Source organism: Lithobates pipiens, unplaced genomic scaffold (assembly GCF_037356315.1).
Source record: "Lithobates pipiens isolate NorthernLeopardFrog02 unplaced genomic scaffold, aLitPip1_a1.2 Scaffold_23, whole genome shotgun sequence".
Taxonomy (NCBI): Eukaryota; Metazoa; Chordata; class Amphibia; order Anura; family Ranidae; genus Lithobates; species Lithobates pipiens.
This window is the reverse complement of record NW_027507785.1, coordinates 26,195,551-26,221,181: the sequence shown is the minus strand read 5'-3', so window position 1 is coordinate 26,221,181 and position 25,631 is coordinate 26,195,551. Positions and strand designations below refer to the sequence as shown.

Below are 25,631 nucleotides of genomic sequence, written 5' to 3'. Positions count from 1 at the left end.
GAATATGGCATGATCGGACATATTTACAGTGAGATATGGGGTCAATAAGACCCCATATCTCACCTCTAGGCTGGGAAGAATACCAAAAAAAAAAAAAAAAAAAAAAAAAAGATCCTGGCTTCCTAGCCAGATCGGCGCCGTTAATTTGAATACAGAGGCCGGGCGTGACGTCATAACATCGCGCCCGGCCTCTGAACAATCAGAGACTCCGGGGGCGATCTAGTCCACCGGAAATCTCTGATAACTTGCTGGGGCCGGCGGATCCTGTGACCGACTCACCGATGGAAACGGTGAGTCGGTAGAGGCACCGGAGGGCGGCGGGAGGGGGCATCCCCTCCCGCCGCCCGTAAGAACGATCAAGCGGCGGAACAGCCGCTATGATCATTCTTATGGTGCAGGGAATCGCCGGCTGAAAACGGCAATATCTGAATGATGTCTGTGGCCTCAGGCATCATTCAGATATAACCACTGAAAGCCCAATGACATCAATAGACGTAGTGTGGGCGCCAAGTGGTTAATCAAAGTAGAGATAACTGACCTGGAAAGCCCACGTTTATTCAGAATGTGGGTCTCAATAGCCAAGCTGTTAAATTTAGCATTCGTAAAGTAGGATGGAATATCGGCCCCTGAGATAACAGGTCTGGCCTTGGTGGGAAGAGCCCTGGACCCTGCACTGCCATCCTTACGATCTCTGCGTACAATGTCTTTCTGGGCCATGTTGGTGCTACCAGTATTACCGATTTTATTTCCAGCTTGATCCTGCCAAGAACTTTAGGTAGCAACTGAATCGGGGAAAGAGCATAGATCAGTAAAAACTGATCCCACGGGGGTCGCCAACGCATCTGTTCCGTATGCGAGTGGGTGCCCTGTCCTGGATGCAAAGTTGACTAGCTTAGTGTTGAATCTGGACGCTAGAAGGTCTACGTCCGGAGTCCCCCATCTTTGGCAAACAACATGAAACACCTTGGGGTGAAGAGACCATTCTCCTGGGAATAACTGCCGGCGACTTAAATGAAAACTGCCGATAGGCATGGGACATTCTCTTCTGTCCAAGTTAAAATCTGGTTCACCTCTCTCTGAGCTGAGAGACTCTTGGTGACCCCTTGTGATTGATATATGCCACAGCCGTGGCATTGTCGGACTGGATCCCGGCAGGACAATTCTTTAACCTGGAGGTCCAGATTTCTAGAGCCAGATACACTGCCGGAATCTCTAGGATGTCGATGGGCAAGGCTCCTACTCCCCAGCCTGAAAAGGCTGGCATCTGTCGTTACTACCTTCCAGATAATTTATCTGAAGGACTTTCCCTTCAGCAGGTTCCAAGATCGTAAACACCAACTGAGGCTTTGGGACACTCATGGGGACAGCCACATTGGCAAGTCCAAAGCTTGAATCATTTTGTTCCAAGCAGACAGAATACTGCTTTCCGTTTCGAATGGAATTGAGCATAGGGAACTGCTTCGAATGAAGCTACCATCTTCCCTAACAACCTCATGTAAAGGAGAATTGAAGGATTTCTCTTCAACCTGATCCTCACCAGCTCCTATATGGAGCTGATCCTTGCGGGAGGCAAGAACACCCCTTTTCTGGGCTATGTCTATGATCAGGCCCAGATACTCCAGTCTTCTTAGTGGCTTTAAGGAGGATTTCTTTAGGTTGAGAATCCAACCCAAACCTTCCAGGTAACTGCTTGTGATGGCAACACCTTGCTTCACGCAAGCCACTGACTGATCTATTAGCAATAGATCGTCTAAGTAAGCCAAGACAGTTATGCCCTGTGCCCTTAACCTGACTAGAGGTGGGGCTAATACCTTAGTGAATACCCGAGGTGCTGTAGCAAGCCCGAAGGGCAAGGCTATTAACTGAAAATGCTTCTGTTCTACTTTGAACCGCAGAAACCTCTGGTGAAGAGGAAATATATGGACAAGCAGCTATGCATCTCTGATGTCGATGGACACCAGAAGTTTTTCTCCTTGCAGGATGGAAACGACTGACTTGATTGACTCCATGCAAATGGAGCGGATTTTCAGGAACCAATTTAGATTACGTAGATCTAGACTTGGTCCGATATCCCCATTTGGCTTTGGCACCGTAATTAGGTTTGAGCAAAACCTCCAACCTTGCGCTTGTTTGGGAATCTGTCTGATCACCCCTTGAGCTAATAATCGGTCTAATGCTTGCAACAGGGATTGGCTTTTGCCTGGATCCTTGGGAACGTTTGACCTCAGAAAACAAGATGGTGGAAACTCTCAAAGCTCTAGCTTGTATCCTAGAGACACTGTGGAGAGATTCCATTTGTCCTGTATCTCCCTTTGCCAGACTTCTGAGTACATCAGAAGTCTTCACCCTCCCCACCTTGGTGAGGGGAGATGCCTCTTCATAAGGAGGTCTTGTATTCTGCTTTGCAGACTTATAGCCCCAGGTCTTCCTTTATGTCTGGTCTGATGGCAGAGGCCGAACAGTTTAAATGAAAGACGCTTATATTTTCTTTTGACTGGCAAAAGAGTACCATTTCTGCTGGAAACTGAATGTATTTATCCAAACTATCGTCAAATAATCGTTCTCCCTTAAAGGGGAAACTAGTTAGAAGGTTCTTACAAGGCGACTCAGCTGACCAACCCTTTAACCAAAGGGTCCTTCGCATATGTACAAGTACAAACGCAAGGCGTGATGCCTGGTGAATAGAATCCTTCATAGCATCTACAGCAAAGCATAATGCTTTAGGTAGCTCGGCCAGTTCCTGTGCTTGTTGTGCAGGGAGCTCATCTGAGAGCATCTGTGAACTGGTCCTTTAAGGACTGACAGATGCCTATAGCTGCAATTGCAGGCTGAGCAGTACCTGCTAAGAAAAAAAAAGGATTTTAAAAGACCTTCCAACTTCTTATCTGTTGGATCTTTAAGCATAAGCACATTGTCCACTGGAAATTTCCCCACATTGGAAATTGCAGCGTCAACTGCTGGAACTTTCCATCTTTTAGTGAATTTTTCTTCCATAGGATAGAGCTTTGCGAATCTCTTTGGAAGGAAAAAAAATGCTTATCCGGATGATCCCATTCGGTAAAAATAAGCTTTTTTAGTAATGCGTGGACGGAAAACGCATGCAAAGGCTGTAAAGGCTTCAAAGAACCCAAGGAAGAGACCGGCCCTTTAGCGAACTCTGTTAGGGGTAGCATGCAAGTAGAGCGAACCATCTTTGCAAGCCTCTGTACTTCAGATGGTGAAATAGGGATCCTTGGGAACTTCAAGTATTGTTTCCTGCGCAGAGAAATAATCGCATGTCTTTCCTCCCGATCATCTGAGGGCAATAACCCATCCTGTCCCCCAATTCTCTTGGACCCTCCACTGACTGTAAAGAGTCTAAGCTGGGGGAGGGGGGATCTAGGACGCTTCCTATACACTGGATGGAGGATGCAATTAAAGCTGCTAATCTTCCTTCTAAGCCTTGCAAGGCAGAGGACAATGCATCTTCAGTCACCTCTACAGGGGCTGAAGTGTGAAGCAGTTGCACCACCGCTAGCTTCCAATAACTCACCCTGGCTTGCCAATGTCTGATCTCTCAGAAGAGGAAGACAGTATGGAGGCATAACTGGGATTCCCAGCGCCTGGGGGGGGGGGGTGACACCTTAGGTACCTTTACAGTAGGTCTGGAAGACATAGTGCAAAGCACAAGCAGAGGTACACACAAAAATAGTTCTTTTGCTACTAACAATCTGTCTGGAAATGCCCGTTTTACACCCTTACGTGCCCAGCGCTCTGGTGTCTCTTAGTGTGACAGACTGCCTCTCTTCAGTTAAAGTCTTTCTGAAATGAGAGTGACTGTGATATAAAGCTTCAGGTGGAACTCGATTGGCATCCTCAGCGCTTCCCCTCAGCTATGCGGCGAGTGCTGTGTGTGTGTGTGCGTGCGTGCGCGCGCGTGTGTGCGTTACATCCATACAGAGCGCCATGTGACCTTGTGGACATGCCCCTCTGCGTTCTCAGGCCCTGCTAGGGACCCGGATGGCCAACACAAAGTAAGGTGAACTTACTACACACCTCTACAAGGGGGGAGGGGAAGGGAAGTGAGCAGATTTATAGTTTTGTTTTTAAACCACAGAAGCATAGTGCGTTTCCCAATCTTACTAGGTGGAAGTGCTGGGTTGTAATTAAACCATGTGAGTATATATCAAAAGGTGGTAGTAACGGCGCACACCTGCTATTAAATTGTACTTATTGCGAGTATTTGCTAATCAATATGCTATATATATATGCCCGATTTTGTGTGAGAATAAAAATGTGACATAAAGATGTCTGCGTGATAAAGTCTTGCGTGAAATTGTGAAAATATTCTAATGACCAATAAAAGCCAATAGATAACAAGTAACCTATGCTATGTGAAACAAAATGCTCTGCAAGTATAAGTCGCTATCAATATGCGCAAGGGTATTGAAATTTTAATGTGCTTGGAGCAAAGCAGTCATGGTAAAGTGCACAATGCTCCTGAAAAATGCTGGGATGAAGGAGTGTTTAGTGCAAAACATTATAAAGTGCACGGTGCTCCTGAAAAAATGCTGAAATGACAAAAAGTGCTGCTTGCTATTTTAAGTGCCAAGATATAATTACAGTCTTTATGCATTTATGAGATCGCTAGGTAGAGACATGCAGTAAAAAAAGTTGATGTAAAATTGATCCGGTTAGATATCCAGTGATAATGCAGGGATTTCTACTTGTCCATTGATCCAGCACAGTCCTTTACTAGTCATCGTCTAGGTGATCTTAGAGGAAGTGGGAACGGGTAACCAGGTTAGGGAGGTGTATTGAAGGGAATCTTCCAGCTCCTGCAGGGTTGAGGGTGTCATAAGACAGTAATTCCAGATACGAGAGTATCCCGTTAAACCTGGGTACCCGTTCCCACTTCCTCTAAGATCACCTAGATGATGACTAGTAAAGGACTGTGCTGGATCAATGGACAAGTAAAAATCCCTGGATTATCACTGGATATCTAACCGGACCAGCTCAGCATAGCGACACAGGGGCTCACACTGTGAAGGTGCATTAACCCCTTAAGGGGATGGGGAGCTGGTGAGTGCGGATTATTGTCTTTTTTACACCAAAATCGCACCGGTTGCTATCCAGGAATCCTGAAGCACTTTGTCACCTTTGTTTAACCACTTCCCGACCAGTGCACGACGATGTACGTCGACAGAATGGCACGGGCCGGCGGCGCGCTCCCGCGCTGGTCGGGACCCCCGTGAGTCCAGTCGCGGGACCCGCAGACTCGATCGCCGCGGGCATCCCCGCGATCGTCTCATGGAGCGTCCGAATGGAGGAAATGCAGAGTAAACAGCATTTCTCCATTCTGCCTAGCAACTAGTGACGCTGATCTCTGCTCCATGTGATTGGAGCAGAGATCAGTGTTCACTAAATGAAAGCCCAACCCCCCCACAGTTAGTAACACACCCCTAGGAACACTTAACCCCTAAACTGCCACCCACTGGTTAACCCCTTCACTGCCAGTGTCATTTACACAGGAATCAGTGCATTTATATAGCAGTGATTACTGTATAAATGACAATGGTCCCAAAAATGTGTCAAAAATGTCCGATGTGTCCCCCACAATGTCGCAGTCACAATAAAAATCGCTGATCGCCGCCATTACTAGTAAAAAAATAAATAAAAAATTATTAATAAAAATGCTATAAAACTATCCCTATTTTGTAAACGCTATAACTTTTGCGCAAACCAATCAATAATCGCTTATTGCGATTTTTTTTACCAAAAATATGTAGAAGAATACGTATCAGCCTAAACGGAGGGAAAAAAATGTTTTTTTTAAATATATTTTTGGGGGATATTTATTATAACAAAAAGTAAAAAATAATGTGTTTTTTTCAAAATTGTCGCTCTATTTTTGTTTATAGCGCAAAAAAGAAAAACCGCAGGGGTGATCAAATACCACCAAAAGAAAGGTCTATTTGTGGGGAAAAAAAAGGACGTCAATTTTGTTTGGGAGCCACGTCGCACGACCGCGCAATTGTCAGTTAAAGCGACGCAGTGCCGAATCGCAAAAAGTGGTCTGGTCTGCAAGTGGTTAAGAAGAACTTTTTATTTGAGTTTTATTGGAGTTTCATTGGAGCTTTATTATTTATGGTTTTCTGGCGTTGGACTTTTTATATCAATTTTACATCAACTTTTTTACTGCATGTCTCTACCTAGCGATCTCATAAATGCATAAAGACTGTAATTATATCTTGGCACGTCAAATAGCAAGCAGCACTTTTTGTCATTTCAGCATTTTTTCAGGAGCACCGTGCACTTTATAATGAATGTTTTGCACTAAACACCCCTTCATCCCAGCATTTTTTCAGGAGCATTGTGCACTTTACCATGAATGCTTTGCACCAAGCACATTAAAATTTCAATACCCTTGCGCATATTGATAGCGACTTATACTTGCAGAGCATTTTGTTTCACATAGCATAGGTTACTTGATATCTATTGGCTTTTATTGGTCAGTAGAATATTTTCACAATTTCACGCAAGACTTTATCACGCAGACATCTTTATGTCACATTTTTATTCTCCCACATATTCACACAAAAATCGGGCATATATATAGCATATTGATTAGCAAATACTCGCAATAAGTACAATTAATAGCAGGTGTGCGCCGTTACCACCTTTGATATATACTCACATTATTCACCTTTGGGTGAATTTAAAAGGTAGTGGCAGCCCCTTCCTTTCACCACTAGGGTTTTTGCTTCTTGTTATCTTTTATTTTTTCTCCATTTTTTGTAGATTGGGTTGTTCACCTATAGGTGTAGTTTTATTAATAAATTAGGGTCCATAGCGCACCTTTACCCCTTTTGCTTTTTTGTAATTAAACCATGCAGCTAAAGCAGCTGCGTCAATCAATCAGCCACCGCCCATATAGAAGTTTATACACATCTCTGTATTAGCAACTGCTGTATTTTTTACCAAATCCCACAAGATCTATAGTAAGAACCCCCTCTGCCACTGGGACCACACATGTTCTGAGACAGAGAAGGTATATTGAAGGAAAAAGCAAAGCTTCTTCCCTTACCTTGTCCTCTCTGCAGGATACTGCTGATTTGACAGACAGATCCAACTTTCATCCATCACGGCGGGCTGCGTTTAACCACTTAAGGACCAGGCCTCTTTTTCAGACATTTAAAAAATTCTACAGGTTGCATTTTTTGCGTTACAGAGGAGGTCTAGGGCTAGAATTATTGCTCTCGCTCTACCGATCGCGGCGATACCTCACATGTGTGGTTTAACCACCGTTTTCATATGCGGGCGCTACTCACATATGCGCTCGCTTCTGTGCGCAAGCTCGTCGTGACGGGGTGTTTTTAAAAAAAATATTTCTTATTTATTTTAATTAATTTTATTTATTTTTACACTGTTTTAAAAAAAAAATAAAAAATGGATCACTTTTATTCCTATTACAAGGAATGTAAACATCCCTTGTAATAGAAAAAAGCATGACAGGTCCTCTTAAATATGAGATCTGGGGTCAAAGAGTCCTCAGATCTCATATTTGGGCTAAAATGCAAAAAAAAATAAAATAAAAATCTGACATTTAAAAAAAATATACCTTTAAGAGGTATGGGCGGAAGTGACGTTTTGACGTCGCTTCCCCCCCTATGGTATAGAGACGAGTGGGGGCCATCTTAGCCTCACTTGTCTCTATGCCCAACTAACGAAAGGACCCGATCGCCTCCGCCGCTACCGACGGCTCAGGTAAGCGGCGGAAGGTGCGGGAAGGCCGCGGGAGGGGGGGTGGCACCTCTCCCGCCGCCGATAGCGGTGATCTCGCGGCGAATCAGTCGGAGACCACTGTTATCGTACAGCCGACCGCTGCCTGAAGAGATGGATCTCTCGGTTGTGGCAGCAGCTGCTGCCGTTACCGAGATATCCCTCTTCAAAAATAGGACGTACATCGTCGTGCGGCGGTCGGCAAGTGGTTAAACACGCTCAAAGACTGGAGCCCTTTTAAAAGGGGTTCCGCTCCTTTGGGCCTTGTATAGCACCCCTCAGGACAACTTTAGGAAATGTAGCAAGACCAAAAAGCGTCCTGGTTCCTAGGGTCCAGCTCTCAAAGAGAAGCATTACAGGCAAAACCTCGTTCTTGCATCAAGGTCCAGGTACCATCCTATGGCCTCAGTGGTGAGGATGGATCCGATTGTGGAGGTTTCTTTAAATCCAGCATGGATCCCTCCTGGAGCTCCTTTAGCGCACATCTTCACTCGTGACCAACACCTTAGACACTGGCTAAAAAACTGAGTGCTCCTGGGAGGAGGAGGGGTTATATAGGGGAGTCAACTTCCTGGATTGGTTATACCAGTGTCAACCCCTGAAGGTAGGCCTATAACCCACCAAGTAATTATTTGAGACTGTCCTATGATGTACGATAAAGAAATTATTGGTGCCAAAGGTGCTTCAACAAAAGTATTGAGCAAAGGCTGTGAATACTTAAGTACATGGGATTTTTTTTTTTTTTTTTTATGTTTTTTTTTTTTTTATAAATTTGCAAAGATTTCAAACAAACTTCTTTCACATTTTCATTGAGTATTGTTTGTAGAATTTTGAGGAAAATAATTTTAAATCCCTTTTGGAACAAGACTAACAAAAATGTGGAAAAAGTGAAGCGTGTGTTTTTGACCTGCAAAAGGAAAAAGCATCATGAGCTAGTATGCACTGCATACTAGCTCATTATGAAATACTTACCTTAGAACCTTAGAACGAGGCCCCAACGATCCAAGCCTCGGCATGTCTTCCAGGGATCGCGTCTCCGGCGCTGCGAGTGGCCGGAACCGAGATATCGTCACTCACGCGCATGCGCGAGGGAGATTTCTTTCCGGCAGGGTCGGGCTTCTGCCAGACTTTCAGCCGAGGATCCCCTGTGCACATGCTGCAGTCAGCGGCGCATTGCAAGGGGAATATCTCCTAAACCGTACAGGTTTAGGAGATTTTTTTTTACCTACAGGTAAGCCTTACGATAGACTTACCTGTAGATAAAAGTAAAAAAAAAATGACTATGTAACCACTTTAATTGTTGTGGGAAGAAGGGTTTTGCACATCTTGCTGAACGAAAAAGGTTTAATTCTGAATTACTGTTTTCTTGCACAAGAGCATTAGAAATCATGAACTTTACTGCACTATTCAAACTAGTAGTCTCCAAGTTTGCATGAAAAATGTTTATGAACCAATTTACTTTAGCATACTCCTATATTCATCTGAACGGTCTTGTAAACTTCCTTTGAAGAATCCCACACATTTACTTCCATGAATTCTGTGACACGAAGTCACTGTGCCCTGTGAGTAGGCACTGCTGTGTCACAGAATTCACAGTGCCTGCCTTCTGAACTACAGAGGAGCTGTTACCATGGGATATGTAGTCTTTAGGAATTCAATGTAAACAGTAGGGGAGAAACTACAATACATGTAGGATGCAAAAAAAAAAAACAAAAAAAAAACAGGAAGTTGTGGAACTTAACAGCCAGCAGACAACATCCACATCATGAAAAAGGAGTAAGCTTACATTTGTATTGTTTGTACAATGCTGATGTTCTAAAATGAAAGTATGCTGTGACCACAGATGTCCTTTGAGTACAGAACACGGTTTATTAAAAAAAAAAAATAATAATAATTTCCATTACACATTTAAAGCACAATTTAACTCGTGCTTTTAAATTCACCTTCAAATTCTACAGCAGAACCGTCAGTCCGGACACCGGCCATTGTGTGTGGACCTACGGAGCCAGCCAACATGCCTTCAAACCGCTCTAAGTTGGCCTGTCCTTCAGGAGTGAGATGAGACAAACCTTCTTCGTAGGTATAAAACGTAGGGCCTTCACCTAGTCCTCGCTCTAATAAAAATAAAAAAATAAAGAAGAAAAAGTTAAGCACAACCAGAGCAGAAAAACAAGCGCCAGCATTCAAGTGGTTGGATTATACTTCATCTCCAGATGAATGGACACAGGTAGACCAAAAAGGTCTTTAGACAGGAAGTGACCCCCTATATACAGCGGGGCAAAAAAGTATTTAGTCAGCCACCAATCGTGCAAGTTCTCCCACTTAAAAAGATGAGACCTGTAATCATAGGTATACTTCAACTATGAGATGCAAAATGTGGAAACAAATCCAGACAATCACATTGTCCATTTTTTATTTTTTTTATTTTTTTAAGAATTTGAAAATTATGGTGGAAAATAAGTATTTGGTCAACATCAAAAGTTCATCTCAATACGTTGTTATATATCCTTTGTTGGCAATGACAGAGGTCAAACGTTTTCTGTAAATCTTCACAAGGTTGTCACACACTGTTGCTGGCATGTTGGCCCATTCCTCCATGCAGATCTCCTCTAGAGCAGTGATGTTTTGGGGCTGTCGCTGGGCAATACGGACTTTCAACTCCCTCCAAAGGTTTTCTATGGGATTGAGATCTAGAAACTGGCTAGGCCACTCCAGGACCTTGAAATGCTTCTTACGAAGCCACTCCTTCGTTGCCCCTGCGGTGTGTTTGGGATCATTGTCATGCTGAAAGACCCAGCCACGTTTCTTCTTCAATGCCCTTGCTGATGGGAGGTGGTTTGAACTAAAAATCTCACGATACATGGCCCCATTTATTCTTTCATGTACACGGATCAGCGGTCCTGTTCCCTTTGCAGAGAAACAGCCCTGAAGCATGATGGTGCCACCCCATGCTTCACAGTAGGTATGGTGTTTTGGTTGCACCTCAGCATTTTGTTGTGTTTCTACCAAACAGTTCTACTTTGGTTTCATCTGACCATATGACATTCTCCCAAGCCTCTTCTGGATCATCCAAATGCTCTCTTAGCAAACATCAGAGGGGCCCGGACAAGTACCGACACTGCAGGATCCAAGTCCCTGACAGCATAGTGTGATACTGATGGTAGCCTTTGTTACATTGGTCCCAGCTCTCTGCAGGTCATTCACTAGGTCCCCCGTGTGGTTCTGGGATTTTTGCTCACTGTTCTTGTGATCATTTTGACCCCACGAGGTGAGATCTTGCATGGAGCCCCAGATTGAGGGAGATTATCAGTGGTCTTGTATGTCTTCCCTTTTCTAATTATTGCTCCCACAGTTGATTTCTTCACACCAAGCTGCTTGCCTATTGCAGATTCAGTTTTCTCAGCCTGGTGCAGGTCTACAAATTTTGTTTCTGGTGTCCTTCGACAGCTCTTTGGTCTTCACCATAGTGGAGTTTGGAGTGTGACTGTTTGAGGTTGTGGACAGGTGTCTTTTATACTGATAACAAGTTCAAACAGGTGACATTAATACAGGTAATGAGTGGACAGAGGAGCCTCTTAAAGAAGATACAGGTCTGTGAGAGCCAGAAATCTTGCTTGTTTGTAGGTGACCAAATACTATTTTTCCCACCATAATTTGCAAATAAATTCTTTCCAAAATTAGACAATGTGAATGTCTGGATTTGTTTCCACATTTTGTCTCATAGTTGAGGTACAGATATGACGACAATTACAGCAGGCCTAATCTTTTTAAGTGGGAGAACTTGCACAATTGGTGGCTGACTAAACACTAGACTTTTTTGCCCCACTGCAACCACTCTCATACAGGAAATACTTCAGTTTTGTAGCAAGCACTGAATCCCAATTCTTTTTCATACATCATGGGACATGGAGTTAGGCTAATATTCGTTACCTGCTGGGATGTCCCAGAGCAATAGCTTTGAGGGGAGGGAGACGCCATGCAAACAATAGCTATCAGGCCTTATACTGCAGCCCGGAGTACACTGTGGCCGAAAACCAAATCCTCGGCTGCTTGAACATCCACTTTATAACATTTTGTGAACGTATGCACTAAAGACCAGGTAGCAGCCTTACAAATCAGAGCCACAGATACCTGATGAGAAAAAGCCCAGGAGGTTCCTACACCCCTGGTAGAGTGAGCCCTCATCCTAAAGGGAGGAGCTCAATGTTTCAGACCATAGGCCCGAATGACCAATTGGAGGGACCCAATTGGCAATGAAAGCTGCCTGTCCCTGCCTGGGTCCTCTTTTTTTTTTTATAACCAAGAGGAGGAGGTGGCAAAATAATGTCCCGATTAAAATGAAAAGGCTGACACCACTTTTGGCAAAAAGGATGGAACAGGTCGTAACAAGATCCTTTACCACGACAGGGTCAAGTATGGTTCCCTGCACGAAAGGGCAGCCAACTGACAGCCTTCTATTCAAGGTGATAGCCATCAGGACAGCTAGCTTGCGTGACAGCAAGTCTAATGGAATTTCCTTGATAGGCTCAAATAGTTGTTTCTGTAAACACAGGCAGTACAAAGTTTAAGTCCTAAGGACACATAGGTGACCTAATCGGGGGAAGCAAAATGAGTTGCCTCCTGCATAAAGGTTCGGATCAGCAAATGGGAGGCTAAGGCCTTTGGAAGAATACTGACCGTGCCGAAATCTGACCTCTGATTGTACTCAAAGCCAATCTGATTTCCACAGCTGACTGTAGAAAAGAATTCTCCCAATCATGTATTTCCAAGGATGCCATTTTTTGGCTTCACACCAAGCAATACAAGTCTTCCAGACCATATGATAGATCTTCCTAGTGACCGGTTTTCTAGAATTCACTAGGGCAGACACTACTGGTCCTTTAACACCCTGGCTTCAAATAGCCATGCATCAGATTTAGAGACTGTAAATTGGGGTGGAATATAGGACCTTGAGACAGTAGATTGGGGCAACGTGTAAGCGTCCATCGCCCATCTATCGTCAGTCTCACAATCTTCGGAAACCAGGGCATTCTGGGCCAGGCTGGTGCCACCAGAATGACGAACCACCTCTCTCCAAATCCTGCGCAACAAATGTGGAAGGAGAGGGATCGGAGGGAAAGCATAAACCAGGGAGTACTGGCTCCATGGAACTACCAGAGCATCTGCTCCAATGGGCAGAGGATCTCTTGCTTGGGACACAAACTGCTGTAGCTTGTTGTTGAACCTGGATGGCAGTAGGTCAACCTCTGATCATCCGCAATGCTGGCAAATTTCCTGGAACAGCCCTGGGTGTGGGGACCATTCCCCTGGGCAGATCTGCTGGTGGCCGAGATAATCTGTCTTTCAGTTCTCTACTCCGGGGATATGGACTGCCGATAGAATTGTCACATGTCCTCTCTGCACAGGCTAGTGTGTGGTTCACCTCCTTCAGAGCTGAACGACTACTGTTACCACCTTAGTGGTTTATATAGGCCACTGCAGTGGCCATGTCGGACCGAACCCTTATGGGCAATTCCTGAAGCTCCACTGTCCAGACATATTGCCCGTAATTTCAGGACATCGATGGGCAGGATCTGTTCTGTCCTTGATCATTAACCCCCCCCCCCCCGAGTTGTGAGCCCCTCTAGGGTCGCTCCCCAGCCTGAGAGACTGGCATCTGTAGTCCGTACTCTCCAAGTTACTGGGAGGAAGTATTATCCCTTTCGCAGGTTCTACCACTGAGTGGACAAACTCCATCCGAAAGGACTGGATTAGTAGATACTGGTTCAGGGATCCTAGATCCAAAACGGGCATTGTGTCTCCATTTGGTTTTTGAACCGTAAACAGGCTTGAGTAAAAACCCCAAGCTTCTTTCGGATACAGGAACCTCTACAATCACTCCTTGATGCACTAAATGTCGTGCCTGAAACAATAAGTCTGAGGGAACGCTGGATCTTAGAAACCTCTGGAGGGGGGGGAACCCCCACAACTCCAGCTTGTAACTAGAGGTCGACCGATATGGGTTTTTCTCTGGCCGATGCCGATATTTAGAAATCATGGCGGCCGATAGCCGATATACGATGCCAATTTTTTTGGGCCGATATGTTAAGCTGATTATAATTTTATTAATTTATTTTTTTCCTTTTTTATTTATTATAATTTTTTTTTAATCCCCCTTGATCTAACACACCTTTCCCACTGGGGCGTTTTTCAGGCGCTTTGGGCTAAAAATAGCGCCTGTAAAGTGCCTGCAAAATGGCTCCCCTGCAGTCTGTGTGAAAGACAGAGTGCTTTCACACTGAGGCGATGCGCTGGCAGGATCTTAAAAAAAAAAAAAAGTCCTGCAAGCAGCAGAATGGGCACCACTGCCGAAGCGCATGCAATGCGATTTGGCAGCAGTGCTTCATGGGCGCATTTAACCTCTTCCTTGGCTGCTAGCTGGGTTAATTGTGCCCCACTAGCAGCCAAATAGCACCGCTAAAATGATGGTAAAGAGCCGCTAAAACTTGCGTTTTACCATCAACGCCTGCCCGCTCCAGTGTGAAAGCAGTCTTCATAAGTGATACAGAAAATATCTTACATTTAAACATTAAACAAAACAAACCTCCAATCAGTTTACTTGTATGTATGATTTCGATTTAAAAAAAAAAAACCTATATATTAAATAAAAACATGTAGTCAAAACTTTTGGACGAAAAAAAAAAAAATGGGCTAACTTTACTGTTTTTTTTTTAAACAGTGTATTTTTTTTCCCAAAAAAATGCATTTGAAAGACCTCTGTGCAAATGCCGTGTGACAAAATATTGCAACAACCGCTATTTTATTCCCTAGGATCTCTGCTAAAAAAATATATATAATTTTTGGGGGGTCTAAGTGATTTTCTGGCAGAAAATACAGGATTTTTACTTGTAAGCAACAAGTGTCAGAAAAGATTTAGGTCTTTAAATGGTTAAACTGAGAACTTCTACACACAGAGATGACTTCATTCATTGAAGTGTAAACATTGTATCATTTTGTTCTTTTCTTGGCAGTCTGCCCAGAGAGGAGGAAAGACGTTTCTATGACGACTCAGGCAACTTACACTGACTTCTATACAGAAGTCATTTCAAAGTCCCACTGTAGTTCTAAATCGGCTTTTTATCAGCACAATCGGCCGATGCCGATTATTTAAAAAACGGCAAATATCAGCCGATATATTGGTCGACCTCTACTTGTAACCACGGTATATACTGTATTTATCGTGTATAACATGTACCGGCATAGAAGACGCACCCCAATTTAAGAGAGAAGTCTCAAGAATTTTTTTTTAATAAACCACTTTGAAGCAATATATGCAAAATGGTCAGTGAGCATCAATACAGCATGATTAGTGCCCATCTGCAGCCCCATCAATGCAGCTCACAATCTCTCCTTGCAGGAAATCACCGAGTTGTCATCCGTTTACTGGGCTCTCACATACAAAGTCCCGCCTCCGCCATCGGACCAGCTCCTGTGATAGACAGAACACTGGTTCAATGTCAGTGGCGTGACTGTGTGTGACGTGTGAGCCGAGCGGAGAGGAGAGGAGAGGAGATGACGGCTCTGATATCCGGTGGCACTTGCGCCCCCCTCTGATTTACACTGTCGGCGTGTACGAGATCCCCATTTTCAGGGGGAGAAAGTGCATGTTTTATGCCAATACAGTAGTTGAGGTGACCCACTTGTCATGAACGGTTCTCCAAATGTCCACAAAGTGCAGCAGCCCCCACCCAATGGAGTGAGGGCGTCCCCTTAAAAGGAGGGCTTGGTGCAGGGTTTAGAAGAGTTTTGGACCCAAGGCTTTTTCTAGCCCTGGCCTTGCACCCGGCTCTAGTGGCCTGTTGACAGAGGAACTGCCTTGGCGCTGAGACACTTGAGTGAGCAGTCCCTGAGTTTTTAAACGAGAGACACCTGGTGCTTTTCTTCACAGAAAGTAGAGAAAACTCATCCCTCCAGAAATCTTTTGGATATATTTGTCCAAATGATCACCAAATAAAAATGTTCCCCATGAAAAGGGAAACCTGCCAATAACTTTTTACAAGGAAGCTCGGCTGACCAGTTCTTAAGCAACAAAAGCCTGCACATGTACAGACAAGAGTCAAAACGAGAAACCAGCTGTATAAAATCCTTTAAGGCGTCAACAGCAAAACAGTGCTTGAGGAATATCTGTCTTTTCTGCGAGATCATCCTGACTTGATCCTTTACACACTGGCAGATACTAATTGCTGCAACAGTTGACTGAATAGCTGAACTGGCCAAAGAAAAGGAAGCCTTTAATAAGGACTCCAATTTCTTGTCAACAGGGTCTTTCAAGTCCTGTGACTTATCTATTGGACAAGTTAAGTTCATATTTAAGGAAGAGACTGCTGCATCTATGGCTGGCATGCTCCACTTCTTGACGAGCTTTTAATCAATGGGATATAAAAAGGGAAAACCTCTTAGGAGGAACAGAAATCCTGTCAGGGTGTTCCCAATCAGCATACACTGCCTGTTCCAACATGGGGGTGTAGGGGGAAAGCCTGTGTGGCCTGAAGAGGCCCACAGGGGCTCAGTAACCTCTGTAAGAGGCAGAATGAACCATCTCGGTAAGAGTATGGATCAAAAGCCTCTGCGACTGAGAGGCAGACATCAATTAGATATCTTCTTGTCCAGATTGCTCAGAATTAGAATCATCTGCCAGGACCTCCACAGAATCGAGCTTTTAGCTCTTCCCCATCCTCAACCCATTCGTGCTCCAAACTAGGAGGCTTCGGAGGGGATCTGTCACACTTCTTGCCACCCTGTGGGATGGAGGCAATCCTGCCAGGAGTCCTGGGCTCTAACCAGGCTAGGGCCAAGGACAGTTCATCCTTGGTGATAAAGGGTGAAGCAGCAGCGTTGACTGTATGCACAATACCAGATTGGCGCAGTGACTCAGACCACCCGGAAGTCTCTGGTCCTTCAGGAGATACAACACTAGGGATATGACTGGGTTCATCAGGAACTACTGAAGACATAGGTGTGCCCTTCCCTGTAGTGTTAGCACCGCTCCTCTTTTTTTAAAACATTTACTAGCCACAAAGAGTACTTGGGTGTAGTATTAAACACACCTCAGAAGGGAGAACCTTTTAATAGGGCTCACCAAGACCCTATGCAACAACCCTGCTAAGCACCTTTAGACTCCCAAGCAACACCCGGTGACTCACGTGATCCGGGCAAGGAGAAATGAACTGCTGTACTGCCTGGTTCAGAGCCTGCTCTGTGTCCCACAGCTGCCTTCTAGAAGCACTACTTGCTTGGCATACACAGTTAAATAAGCTGGCTCTGCGCTGGAACGTTCTGTGCATGCATGCGCACGCAGCCCCGAACAGTCTTTATTCGCTTATGACGCAAATCTTCCTGTGCCCAGATAAGGGCTATGGCGCATGTGTGGCTTTGGGTGAAGCCGTGTGCGCCATGGCCACTAAAACTGCAGAGCACAGCAGCTCTCTTGCGAATGCACTGCACCATGGCAAACCAAGGCGAAATGGCGCACTGTCATGTGCCATCATGCAGGTAAAAAAAACAGACTGACAAGCAAAAATATGTACAATTTGCAAACACCTACAGCTAGCCCAAAATGTACCCATATAGTCAACGCACACAGGTGTCCAGCCTCTAGCTATCTTGACTGTTACAATCACTGGGACAACTCACAATAAGTAAATAAAGTAAATTACCCGTTCAGGTGTAGGGCAGCTTAGAAACTAAGAGCCCAATCTTCACCCATCACGGCGGGTTCCTTTCACTTGAGGACCTTCAAGGACTGGGTACCCTTTTGATGTTTAGGGTCCACTCCCTTGGACCTGTAGAGCAACCTGCAGGAATGCCTTAGCGCTGTGGTGCCCAGGATCCCACTTCGCAGAGTCCAGCACCCGGAGGCCGCATTACAAGCAAAACCTTGCAGGACCTGGAGTCTTCTTTGAATATAAAGAATGTGTCAAATGGACCTGATTGGTCAACGCCTTGATTCATTTAAGAACTGCTTGTGGGACTAGAGACTTAGAGTTCAGAGAGAGCTCAAACAAACTGTGCCATCCACCTTGCAGACACTGGTAAAAAACTGAAGTACTTCCTCTATGGGAGGGGTTATATAGGGGATCACTTCCTGTCTAAAGACCTTTGGTCTACCAGTGTCCATTCACCTGGAAATGAAGTATAACCCAGTAGGTAATGAATATTAGCCTGTGTCCCATGATGTATTAAAACAAAAATAAAAAGGGAGCTGTGGAATGAGGTAAAAACAAGCACTGAACCAACCCTCCCCTGCTTCCTCACTGCAGCCAGGAAAGACCGCTACTGCACACTAAATTGCTGCAATTTAGTATGCAACAGCTGTCCAGGCTCTCAATCTTCTGTAAAAAAAAAAAAGTTTCCTGCTACAGTGAGGGGGAAAAAAAAAGTATTTGATCCCCTGCTGATTAGGTATGTTTTCCCACTGACAAAGAAATAATCAGTCTATAATTTTAAATGGTAGGTTTATTTTAACAGTGAAAGAACAAAAATATCCAGAAAAAACATAAAAAAAAAAAAAAAAAAAAAAGTTATAAATTGATTTGCATTTTAAATTAGCGAAAAAAGCATTTGATCCCCAATCAGCAAGTTTTCGGGCTCCCAGGTGTCTTCTATAAAAGGTAACATGCTGAGATTAGGAGCACTCTTAAAGGGAGTGCTCCTAATCTTAGCTTGTTAGCTGTATAAATCAGATTCCAATCTCTCCACCAAGACCAGAGCTGTCCAAGGATGCCAGGGACAAGATTGTAGACCTATAGAAGGCAGGAATGGGCTACAAGACCAATCGGCAAGCAGCTTGGTGAGAGGGTGACAACAGTTGGTGCAATTATTCGCAGATGGAAGAAACACAAAATCTCCCTTGGTCTGGGGCTCCATGCAAGAGCTCATGAGAATGGTGAGGAATCAGCCCAGAACTACACAGGAGAATCTTGTCAATATCAAGGCAACTGGGACCATAGTCACCAAGAAAACTATTGGTCACACTACACCATGAAGGACTGAAATCCAGAAGCCCCCCCAAAGTCTCCCTGCTCAAGAAAGCACATGTACAGGGCCTGTCTGAAGTTGCTAATGAACATCTGAATGATTCAGAGGAGAACTGGGTGAAAGTGTTGTGGTCAGATGAGACCAAAATCTAGCTCTTTGGCATCAACTCAACTCGCCATGTTTGGAAGGAGGAGGAATGACTACTATGACCTCCATGAACACCATCCCCACCATCAAACATGGGAGGTGGAAACTAAGCTTTGGGGGTGTTTTCTGCTAAGAGGACAGGACCACTTCACCGCATCAAAAGGGACGATGGACGGAGACGTGTACAGTCAAATTTTGGGTGAGAACCTCCTTCCCTCAGCAGGGCTTTGAAAATGGATCCTAGATGGGTATTCCAGCATGACAATGACCCAAAGACACAGCCAAGGCAACAAAGGATTTTTTCAAGAAGAACATTAAAAGGTCCTGGTGTGGCCTAGCCAGTCTCCAGACCTTAATCCCATAGAAAATGTGGAGGGAGCTGAAGGTTCGACTTACCAAAACGTCAGCCTCGAACCCTTAATGACTTGGAGAGGATCTGCTAAGAGGAGTGGGACAAAATCCCTCCCGAGGTGTGTGCAAACCATGTGGGCAACTACTAGAAACTTCTGACCTTTGATTGTCAATAAGGGTTTTGCTACCAAGTAGCAAGTCATGTTTTTGCCAAGGGGTCCAATGCTCATTTCACTCATTAAAATGCAATTCAATTTATAACTTTTTTGAAATGCGTATTTATGGATAATTTTGTTGTTATTCTCTCCATGTTAAAATAAAACCGACTGTAATGGAAATTTGTAGGTTCTGTATATAATTGTATTCTATTTTATATGTATTGCACAATGCCCTCACTGTGCACACGGCACTAATAATGTTTTCAGTACATATTTTACGTTCTTTCGAGTCCTGATTAGAATTAGCCTGCCTATGTTATGCCCCTTGTTACCATAAACGTACAATTGTAATAAATGTGATACCTACGTAATTATGTGTATAAAAACCTTCAAATGTGTCATAATAAAGGAGAGCGGTTATTTGGAAAGATGCTGGGCGTATCTTTTGTCTGTTCCCTACTGCAATAGTTATTAATTTGGAACCACTAATCAATATGAGGATAGGAGTTGCCTATCTATAAAATATCTATTTCACCAACCATTGAAATTAGACTTATTTCTTTGACAGCAGGCATAATGTACAAAATCAGCAGGGGATCAAATACTTTTTCCTCACACTGTATATGGATTCAAGCAAAAATTTGGAAATCTGTGACGATCACTTAAAAAAAAAAAAAAAAAGGAAGGTCAGAAGTGTGTGCCTTTGCCCCTGAAGAAAAAGTTCCACATGGGCAAATCCTTGCTGACGATCATAAGCATGAATGCTTACACTGCCTGACTGTTGAAGAGCCACTAGAGAGAAAAAGAAAACCTGCACAATTAACGCAATCAAACACCACCCAGTCAATAAAAATGTAAATATGTACCGTATTTATCGGTGTATAACACGCACTTTTTCCCCCTTAAAAATCGGGGAAAAGTCGTGGGTGCGTGTTATACGCCGATCCCCACTGTCTGAGTTGAAAATACCGAGCGCCGCCGAAAAATACCGAACAAGACAGAGCCGACTGCTCGGCTCCGTTCGCAGTCCCGCATCCCTGCTGTTTCTGGGGTGAGCGCCGCCGAAAAATACCGAGCACTGCCGGACAAGACAGAGCCGACTGCTCGGCTCCGCTTGCAGTCCCGCCTCCCTGCTGTTTCTGGGGCGAGCGCTGCCGAAAAAAACCGAGCCAACTGTACTGTGTACTCGGCTCCGCTTGCAGTCCCGCCTATACTGGTCTGTCCCGCTCGGTCTGTCTGTCTCGGCGGCGGGAAATTTAAACATGGGCAAGGCTGCAAACGGCGCTGGGCAAGCTGCAAATGACACTCGGCAAGGCTGCAAATGGCACTGGGCAAGCTGCAAATGACACTGATCATTCTGCAATGATGGGCAAGCCTGCAGATGCACACTGATAAGGCTGCATTGACGGGCATTTAAATGTAAGTTTTTTTTCCCTTAAACTTCCCTCCTTAAAATGCCCTCCTAAAGTTGGGGTGCGTGTTATACCCCGATAAATACAGTACATTTATTTTAAAATGTGCCCATTGTTCCTCTAAAACAGACAAAAAACAGTTGCAATTGATGGCATGATACTGAATACATCCTTATAGTCCTGGTGGACTTTTGCACATGCGTGTTGCCAAAGGCTAGCAACAATTCTAGGCCAACGAAGCCTAATAAACTGCAAGCACAAAATCTCAATTATGAGAAAGCATCAATTAGAAAGAGCTTTCAATTGCTCTGGTAAGCCAATTCAGTAAGAGATAAAGCGCCCCTGACATCTGGAGGGTATATGCTGTGAAAGAAAAAAGTTATCTTCAGTCAAGCCGAACATGTCAGGTCAAAATAGAATAATATATATATATATATATATATATATATATATATATATATATATATATATATATATATATATATATATATATATATATATATATATATATATATATATATATATATATATATATATATATATCCAAAACAAATCACTGAAGGTAGATCCACTTAGACCCCAGCTTTTCATTCTGGAGGGTCAATTAAGGCTTTGTATGGATGTCTTTATGATGGTGTGTGGAAAGCCAGGTCAACAGATCCAGGGTTCCTCAATGAAGAGTTTGAGCCAAATAGACATGTACCCAGAAGAAAAATAAATAAAAAAAATAGGAAGAAGGGGAATAGTGAAGTAACATCAAAAAATTTATTTGAACAAGATGGGTACTTACAAAACAAAGGGATTAACAAGCATTGAGCATGGAACAGATCGTCCTTGATGATGCCCTGTGGGAGGGCAAAACGTTGACGCTGTTTCTGGGAACACTGATGTTCGGAAAGTACGCTACTAACGATGGTTTCATATGATCTGTTCCATGCTTAATGCTTGTTAATCCCGTAATTTTGTAAGCAGTTTCATAGTTAGTAATGAATAAAGACACCAGTCCATCCAGTTCAACCCGAGTGTCTGAAATTGTCCCTATCCCTGTACATTGCACTCACATTGGTCCTTACCCTCAAGGAGCCCACAATCCAAGGTCCCCATTCATATACTTTTGCACAGTACCCATCTCTTGTTCAAATAAATAAAAAAATTTGATGGTACTTCACTATTAGGTCTCCCTTTTTTTTTTTTACTTCTGGGCACGTGTCCATTTGGCTCAAACTCTTCATTGAGGAACCCTGGATCTGCTGACCTGGCTTTCCACACACCATCATAAAGACATCTATATAAAGCCTTAATTGACCCTCCAGACTGAAAAGCTGGGGGTCATGTGGATCTGGTGAGTGGGGACTCTTAAAGGGGGTGTTGTGCACCTGAAGTTTTTATTCATTCACTTTGGATTGGAGCACATTCAGTGATTTGCTTTGGACTTTATGTGAGTTCATCTTATAGATAATTTTTCTCACATATATTTATGTTTGCAAGCTCTGTATTTACCGTATATACTCGAGTATAAGCCGAGATTTTCAGCCTCTTTTTTGAGGCTGAAAGTGCCCCCCTCGGCTTATACTCGAGTCATCGCTGTCTGCCCGCTCGATCAGCGTGTCGAGCAGACAGACAGCGGCCATTCTATAATTCAAAAGCCGCGCCTCCGGCTCCGCCTTCGCCTGTGATAGGCGGAACACTGAATTTCCCAGCAGCCTGTGTTCCGCCTATCACGGACATCGTCTCATCCTCGTACTACGGACGAGGATGAGACGATGTCCGTGATAGGCGGAACACAGGCTGCTGGGAAATTGTGTTCCGCCTATCACAGACAGGGAGGCGCGGCATTTGAACAGGGGAATGGGCGCCGACGAAGAGCGGTGATCCTGGGACGGGACCGGACGGAGGCTCGGCACCGGACGGAGGCTCGGGACGGGACCGGACGGAGGCTCGGGACGGGACCGGACGGAGGCTCGGGACGGGACGGGACCGGACGGAGGCTCGGGACCGGACGGAGGCTCGGGACACAGGTAGGCTGGACACACAAGGCCACACACACACACACACACACACACACACAGGGATGGATGGATGGATGGACACACACAGGGATGGATGGATGGATGGACACACACACAGGGATGGATGGATGGATGGACACACACACACACAGGGATGGATGGATGGATGGACACACACACACACAGGGATGGATGGATGGATGGACACACACACACACACAGGGATGGATGGATGGATGGACACACACACACACACAGGGATGGATGGATGGATGGACACACACACACACACAGGGATGGATGGATGGATGGACACACACACACACACACAGGGATGGATGGATGGATGGACACACACACAGGGATGGATGGATGGATGGACACACACACAGGGATGGATGGATGGATGGACACACACACAGGGATGGATGGATGGATGGACACACACACAGGGATGGATGGATGGATGGACACACACACAGGGATGGATGGATGGATGGACACACACACACAGGGATGGATGGATGGATGGATGGACACACACACACACAGGGATGGATGGACACACACACACACAGGGATGGATGGACACACACACACACACAGGGATGGATGGACACACACACACACAGGGATGGATGGACACACACACACACACAGGGATGGATGGATGGATGGACACACACACAGGGATGGACAGGCATATCTCACCCTCGGCTTATACACGAGTCAATAGGTTTCCCAGTTTTTTGGGGGTAAATTGGGGGCCTCGGCTTATACTCGGGTCGGCCTATACTCGAGTATATACGGTATATGTTTTATGGTTTTCAAGTGATTAGCACTTAGTGTACAGCAGCTGCAATTGTTTTCACATTATTGCTCTCTCTTTTTTATATCAGCGCAGGTCATTGGGATATTTTTTTTTTTTTCAAGGTTATTAAATATCCCAATTATCCAAAACACTCATCACCAGACAAAATCACATCTATTGGTACCCTATAACCCGAGCAGACACCCCCTGGATGATTGCTTTCAAAGGACCCAAATAACCAGGTTCTTTCACACTTTCACATATCTTCCATCTATCTATTGCACCCAGTGAACCCGTCACAAGCGAATGCATCCCTATTGTTCTGTTCCACTACCCACTGTCACTTTTGGGCAACAAGCGGCAATGGCGTCTTCTGATATTTGTGTGCCAGAGGTGTCAGTGCGTTATAACAATAGGACAGAGCGAGAATTTTTTTCCCTCCCCAAAAACATTTGGTCTTTTTTATTTATGTAGTAAAAAAAAAAAAAAAAAAAAAAAAAAAAAAAAAAAAAAGTGATCAGTTACCACCAAAAAGTTATATAAATTTTATTTGGATACAGTGTTGCATGACCGCCAAATTGCTAGTTCAAGTAGCACAATGCTGAATAGCAAAATATGGTCTGATCATGAAGGGAATAAAACCTTCCAGGGTTAAAAAAAACAAACAAACCCCAAAACCAACACACGGACGTGCTCAATATTAATTTACATGACTAGCACTATCTGCACCTGCCTGAAAGGCTGAACTCACCATGAGCCTCCACATCATACTCTTCTCCTTCAAAATCATCATCGGAATCGTCCACATCTTCCGGGTCGGGATGCAGAGCCTGGCAGTCACACATGGCAGAGAACATCTCTCCTACTGAAATCAGACACACAGTTTAGTAAATGAAGAGTAGCCAAGGACCATCATACTCGGGCTTAGAGCACATTCACTACTATAGAAGATGCACTGACACCTATGGAAAATGAACATGCTAAAACAGCAACAAAAATGCAAGCAGGATAAAAAAACAAAACAAATAAACACGCCACCCATATTCACAAAGTGTGAATTAATTTAAAGAAATAAAAAAATAAAAATAAAAAGACACTAAACTCAACTGCCTAAAAATGACTGTAAATGACCCTGTGTACATGTACTGATAAGATAACATAGGGGTTCAGGAAAAAAAGTGGAAAACAAAATGCCTAACTTCTCCTAAACGTCCATTTAGCAGCAGTGGTGCACAAGGCCTTAAAAATTTGTTTTGCTAGAAAATTACTTAGAACCCCCAAACAGTATAGGTTGTTTTTTTCTTCCCCAGACATCCTAGAGAACAAAATAGCGGTCATTATAATACTTTGTCACATCGTATTTTCTTCTTATTTTACATTTTATTTTTTATTTTTACACTGTGCCTTTAAAAAAACAAAAAATTGGTATCACTTATTCCTACTACAAGGAACGTAAACATTAACGTAACGTAAAAAAAAAAAAAAGCATGACAGGACCTCTTTAATGTGATATCTGGGGTCAAAAAAGAACTCCGATATCACATTTACACTAAAATGCAATAAAAAAATAAATGAATAAAATAAATTGTCTAACTACTTCAAATACTGGGCACTTACACCCCCTTCCTGCCCAAGCCAATTCTCAGCTTTCAGCACTGTCGCCGTTTAAATGACAATTGCGGTCATGCTACACTCTACTCAAACAGAATTTTTATCATTTTGTTCCCACAAATAAAGCTTTCTTTTGGGGGTATTTGATCACACCTACTTTTTTGCAAAAAAAAAAAAAAAAAAAAAAAAAAAAGGGAAGAAGTTTTAGTTTCTGTTAACAGCTTACCTGTAAAATCCTTTTCTTGGAGTACATCACAGGACACAAGAGGCTCATAGTAATTACTAAGTGGGATGCCCTAAAGAAATGCCTACTGAGGGGAGGGAGACACAAATAAACGCAGATCGCCATCAGACG

General features: G+C 44.0%; 1 protein-coding gene across 1 annotated transcript in view; it reads right to left on the bottom strand.

The window, feature by feature from the left end:
• CLNS1A (chloride nucleotide-sensitive channel 1A) overlaps positions 1–25,631 on the bottom strand; it is a 62,318-nt gene that overhangs the window by 14,548 nt on the left and 22,139 nt on the right. The window contains exons 4-5 of the mRNA XM_077451370.1: positions 24,417–24,530; positions 9,705–9,875 (exon numbers count right to left, since the gene is read on the bottom strand). Of these exons, the coding sequence (XP_077307496.1) occupies positions 9,705–9,875; positions 24,417–24,530 (285 nt within the window). The remainder of the gene's footprint in view (positions 1–9,704; positions 9,876–24,416; positions 24,531–25,631) is intronic.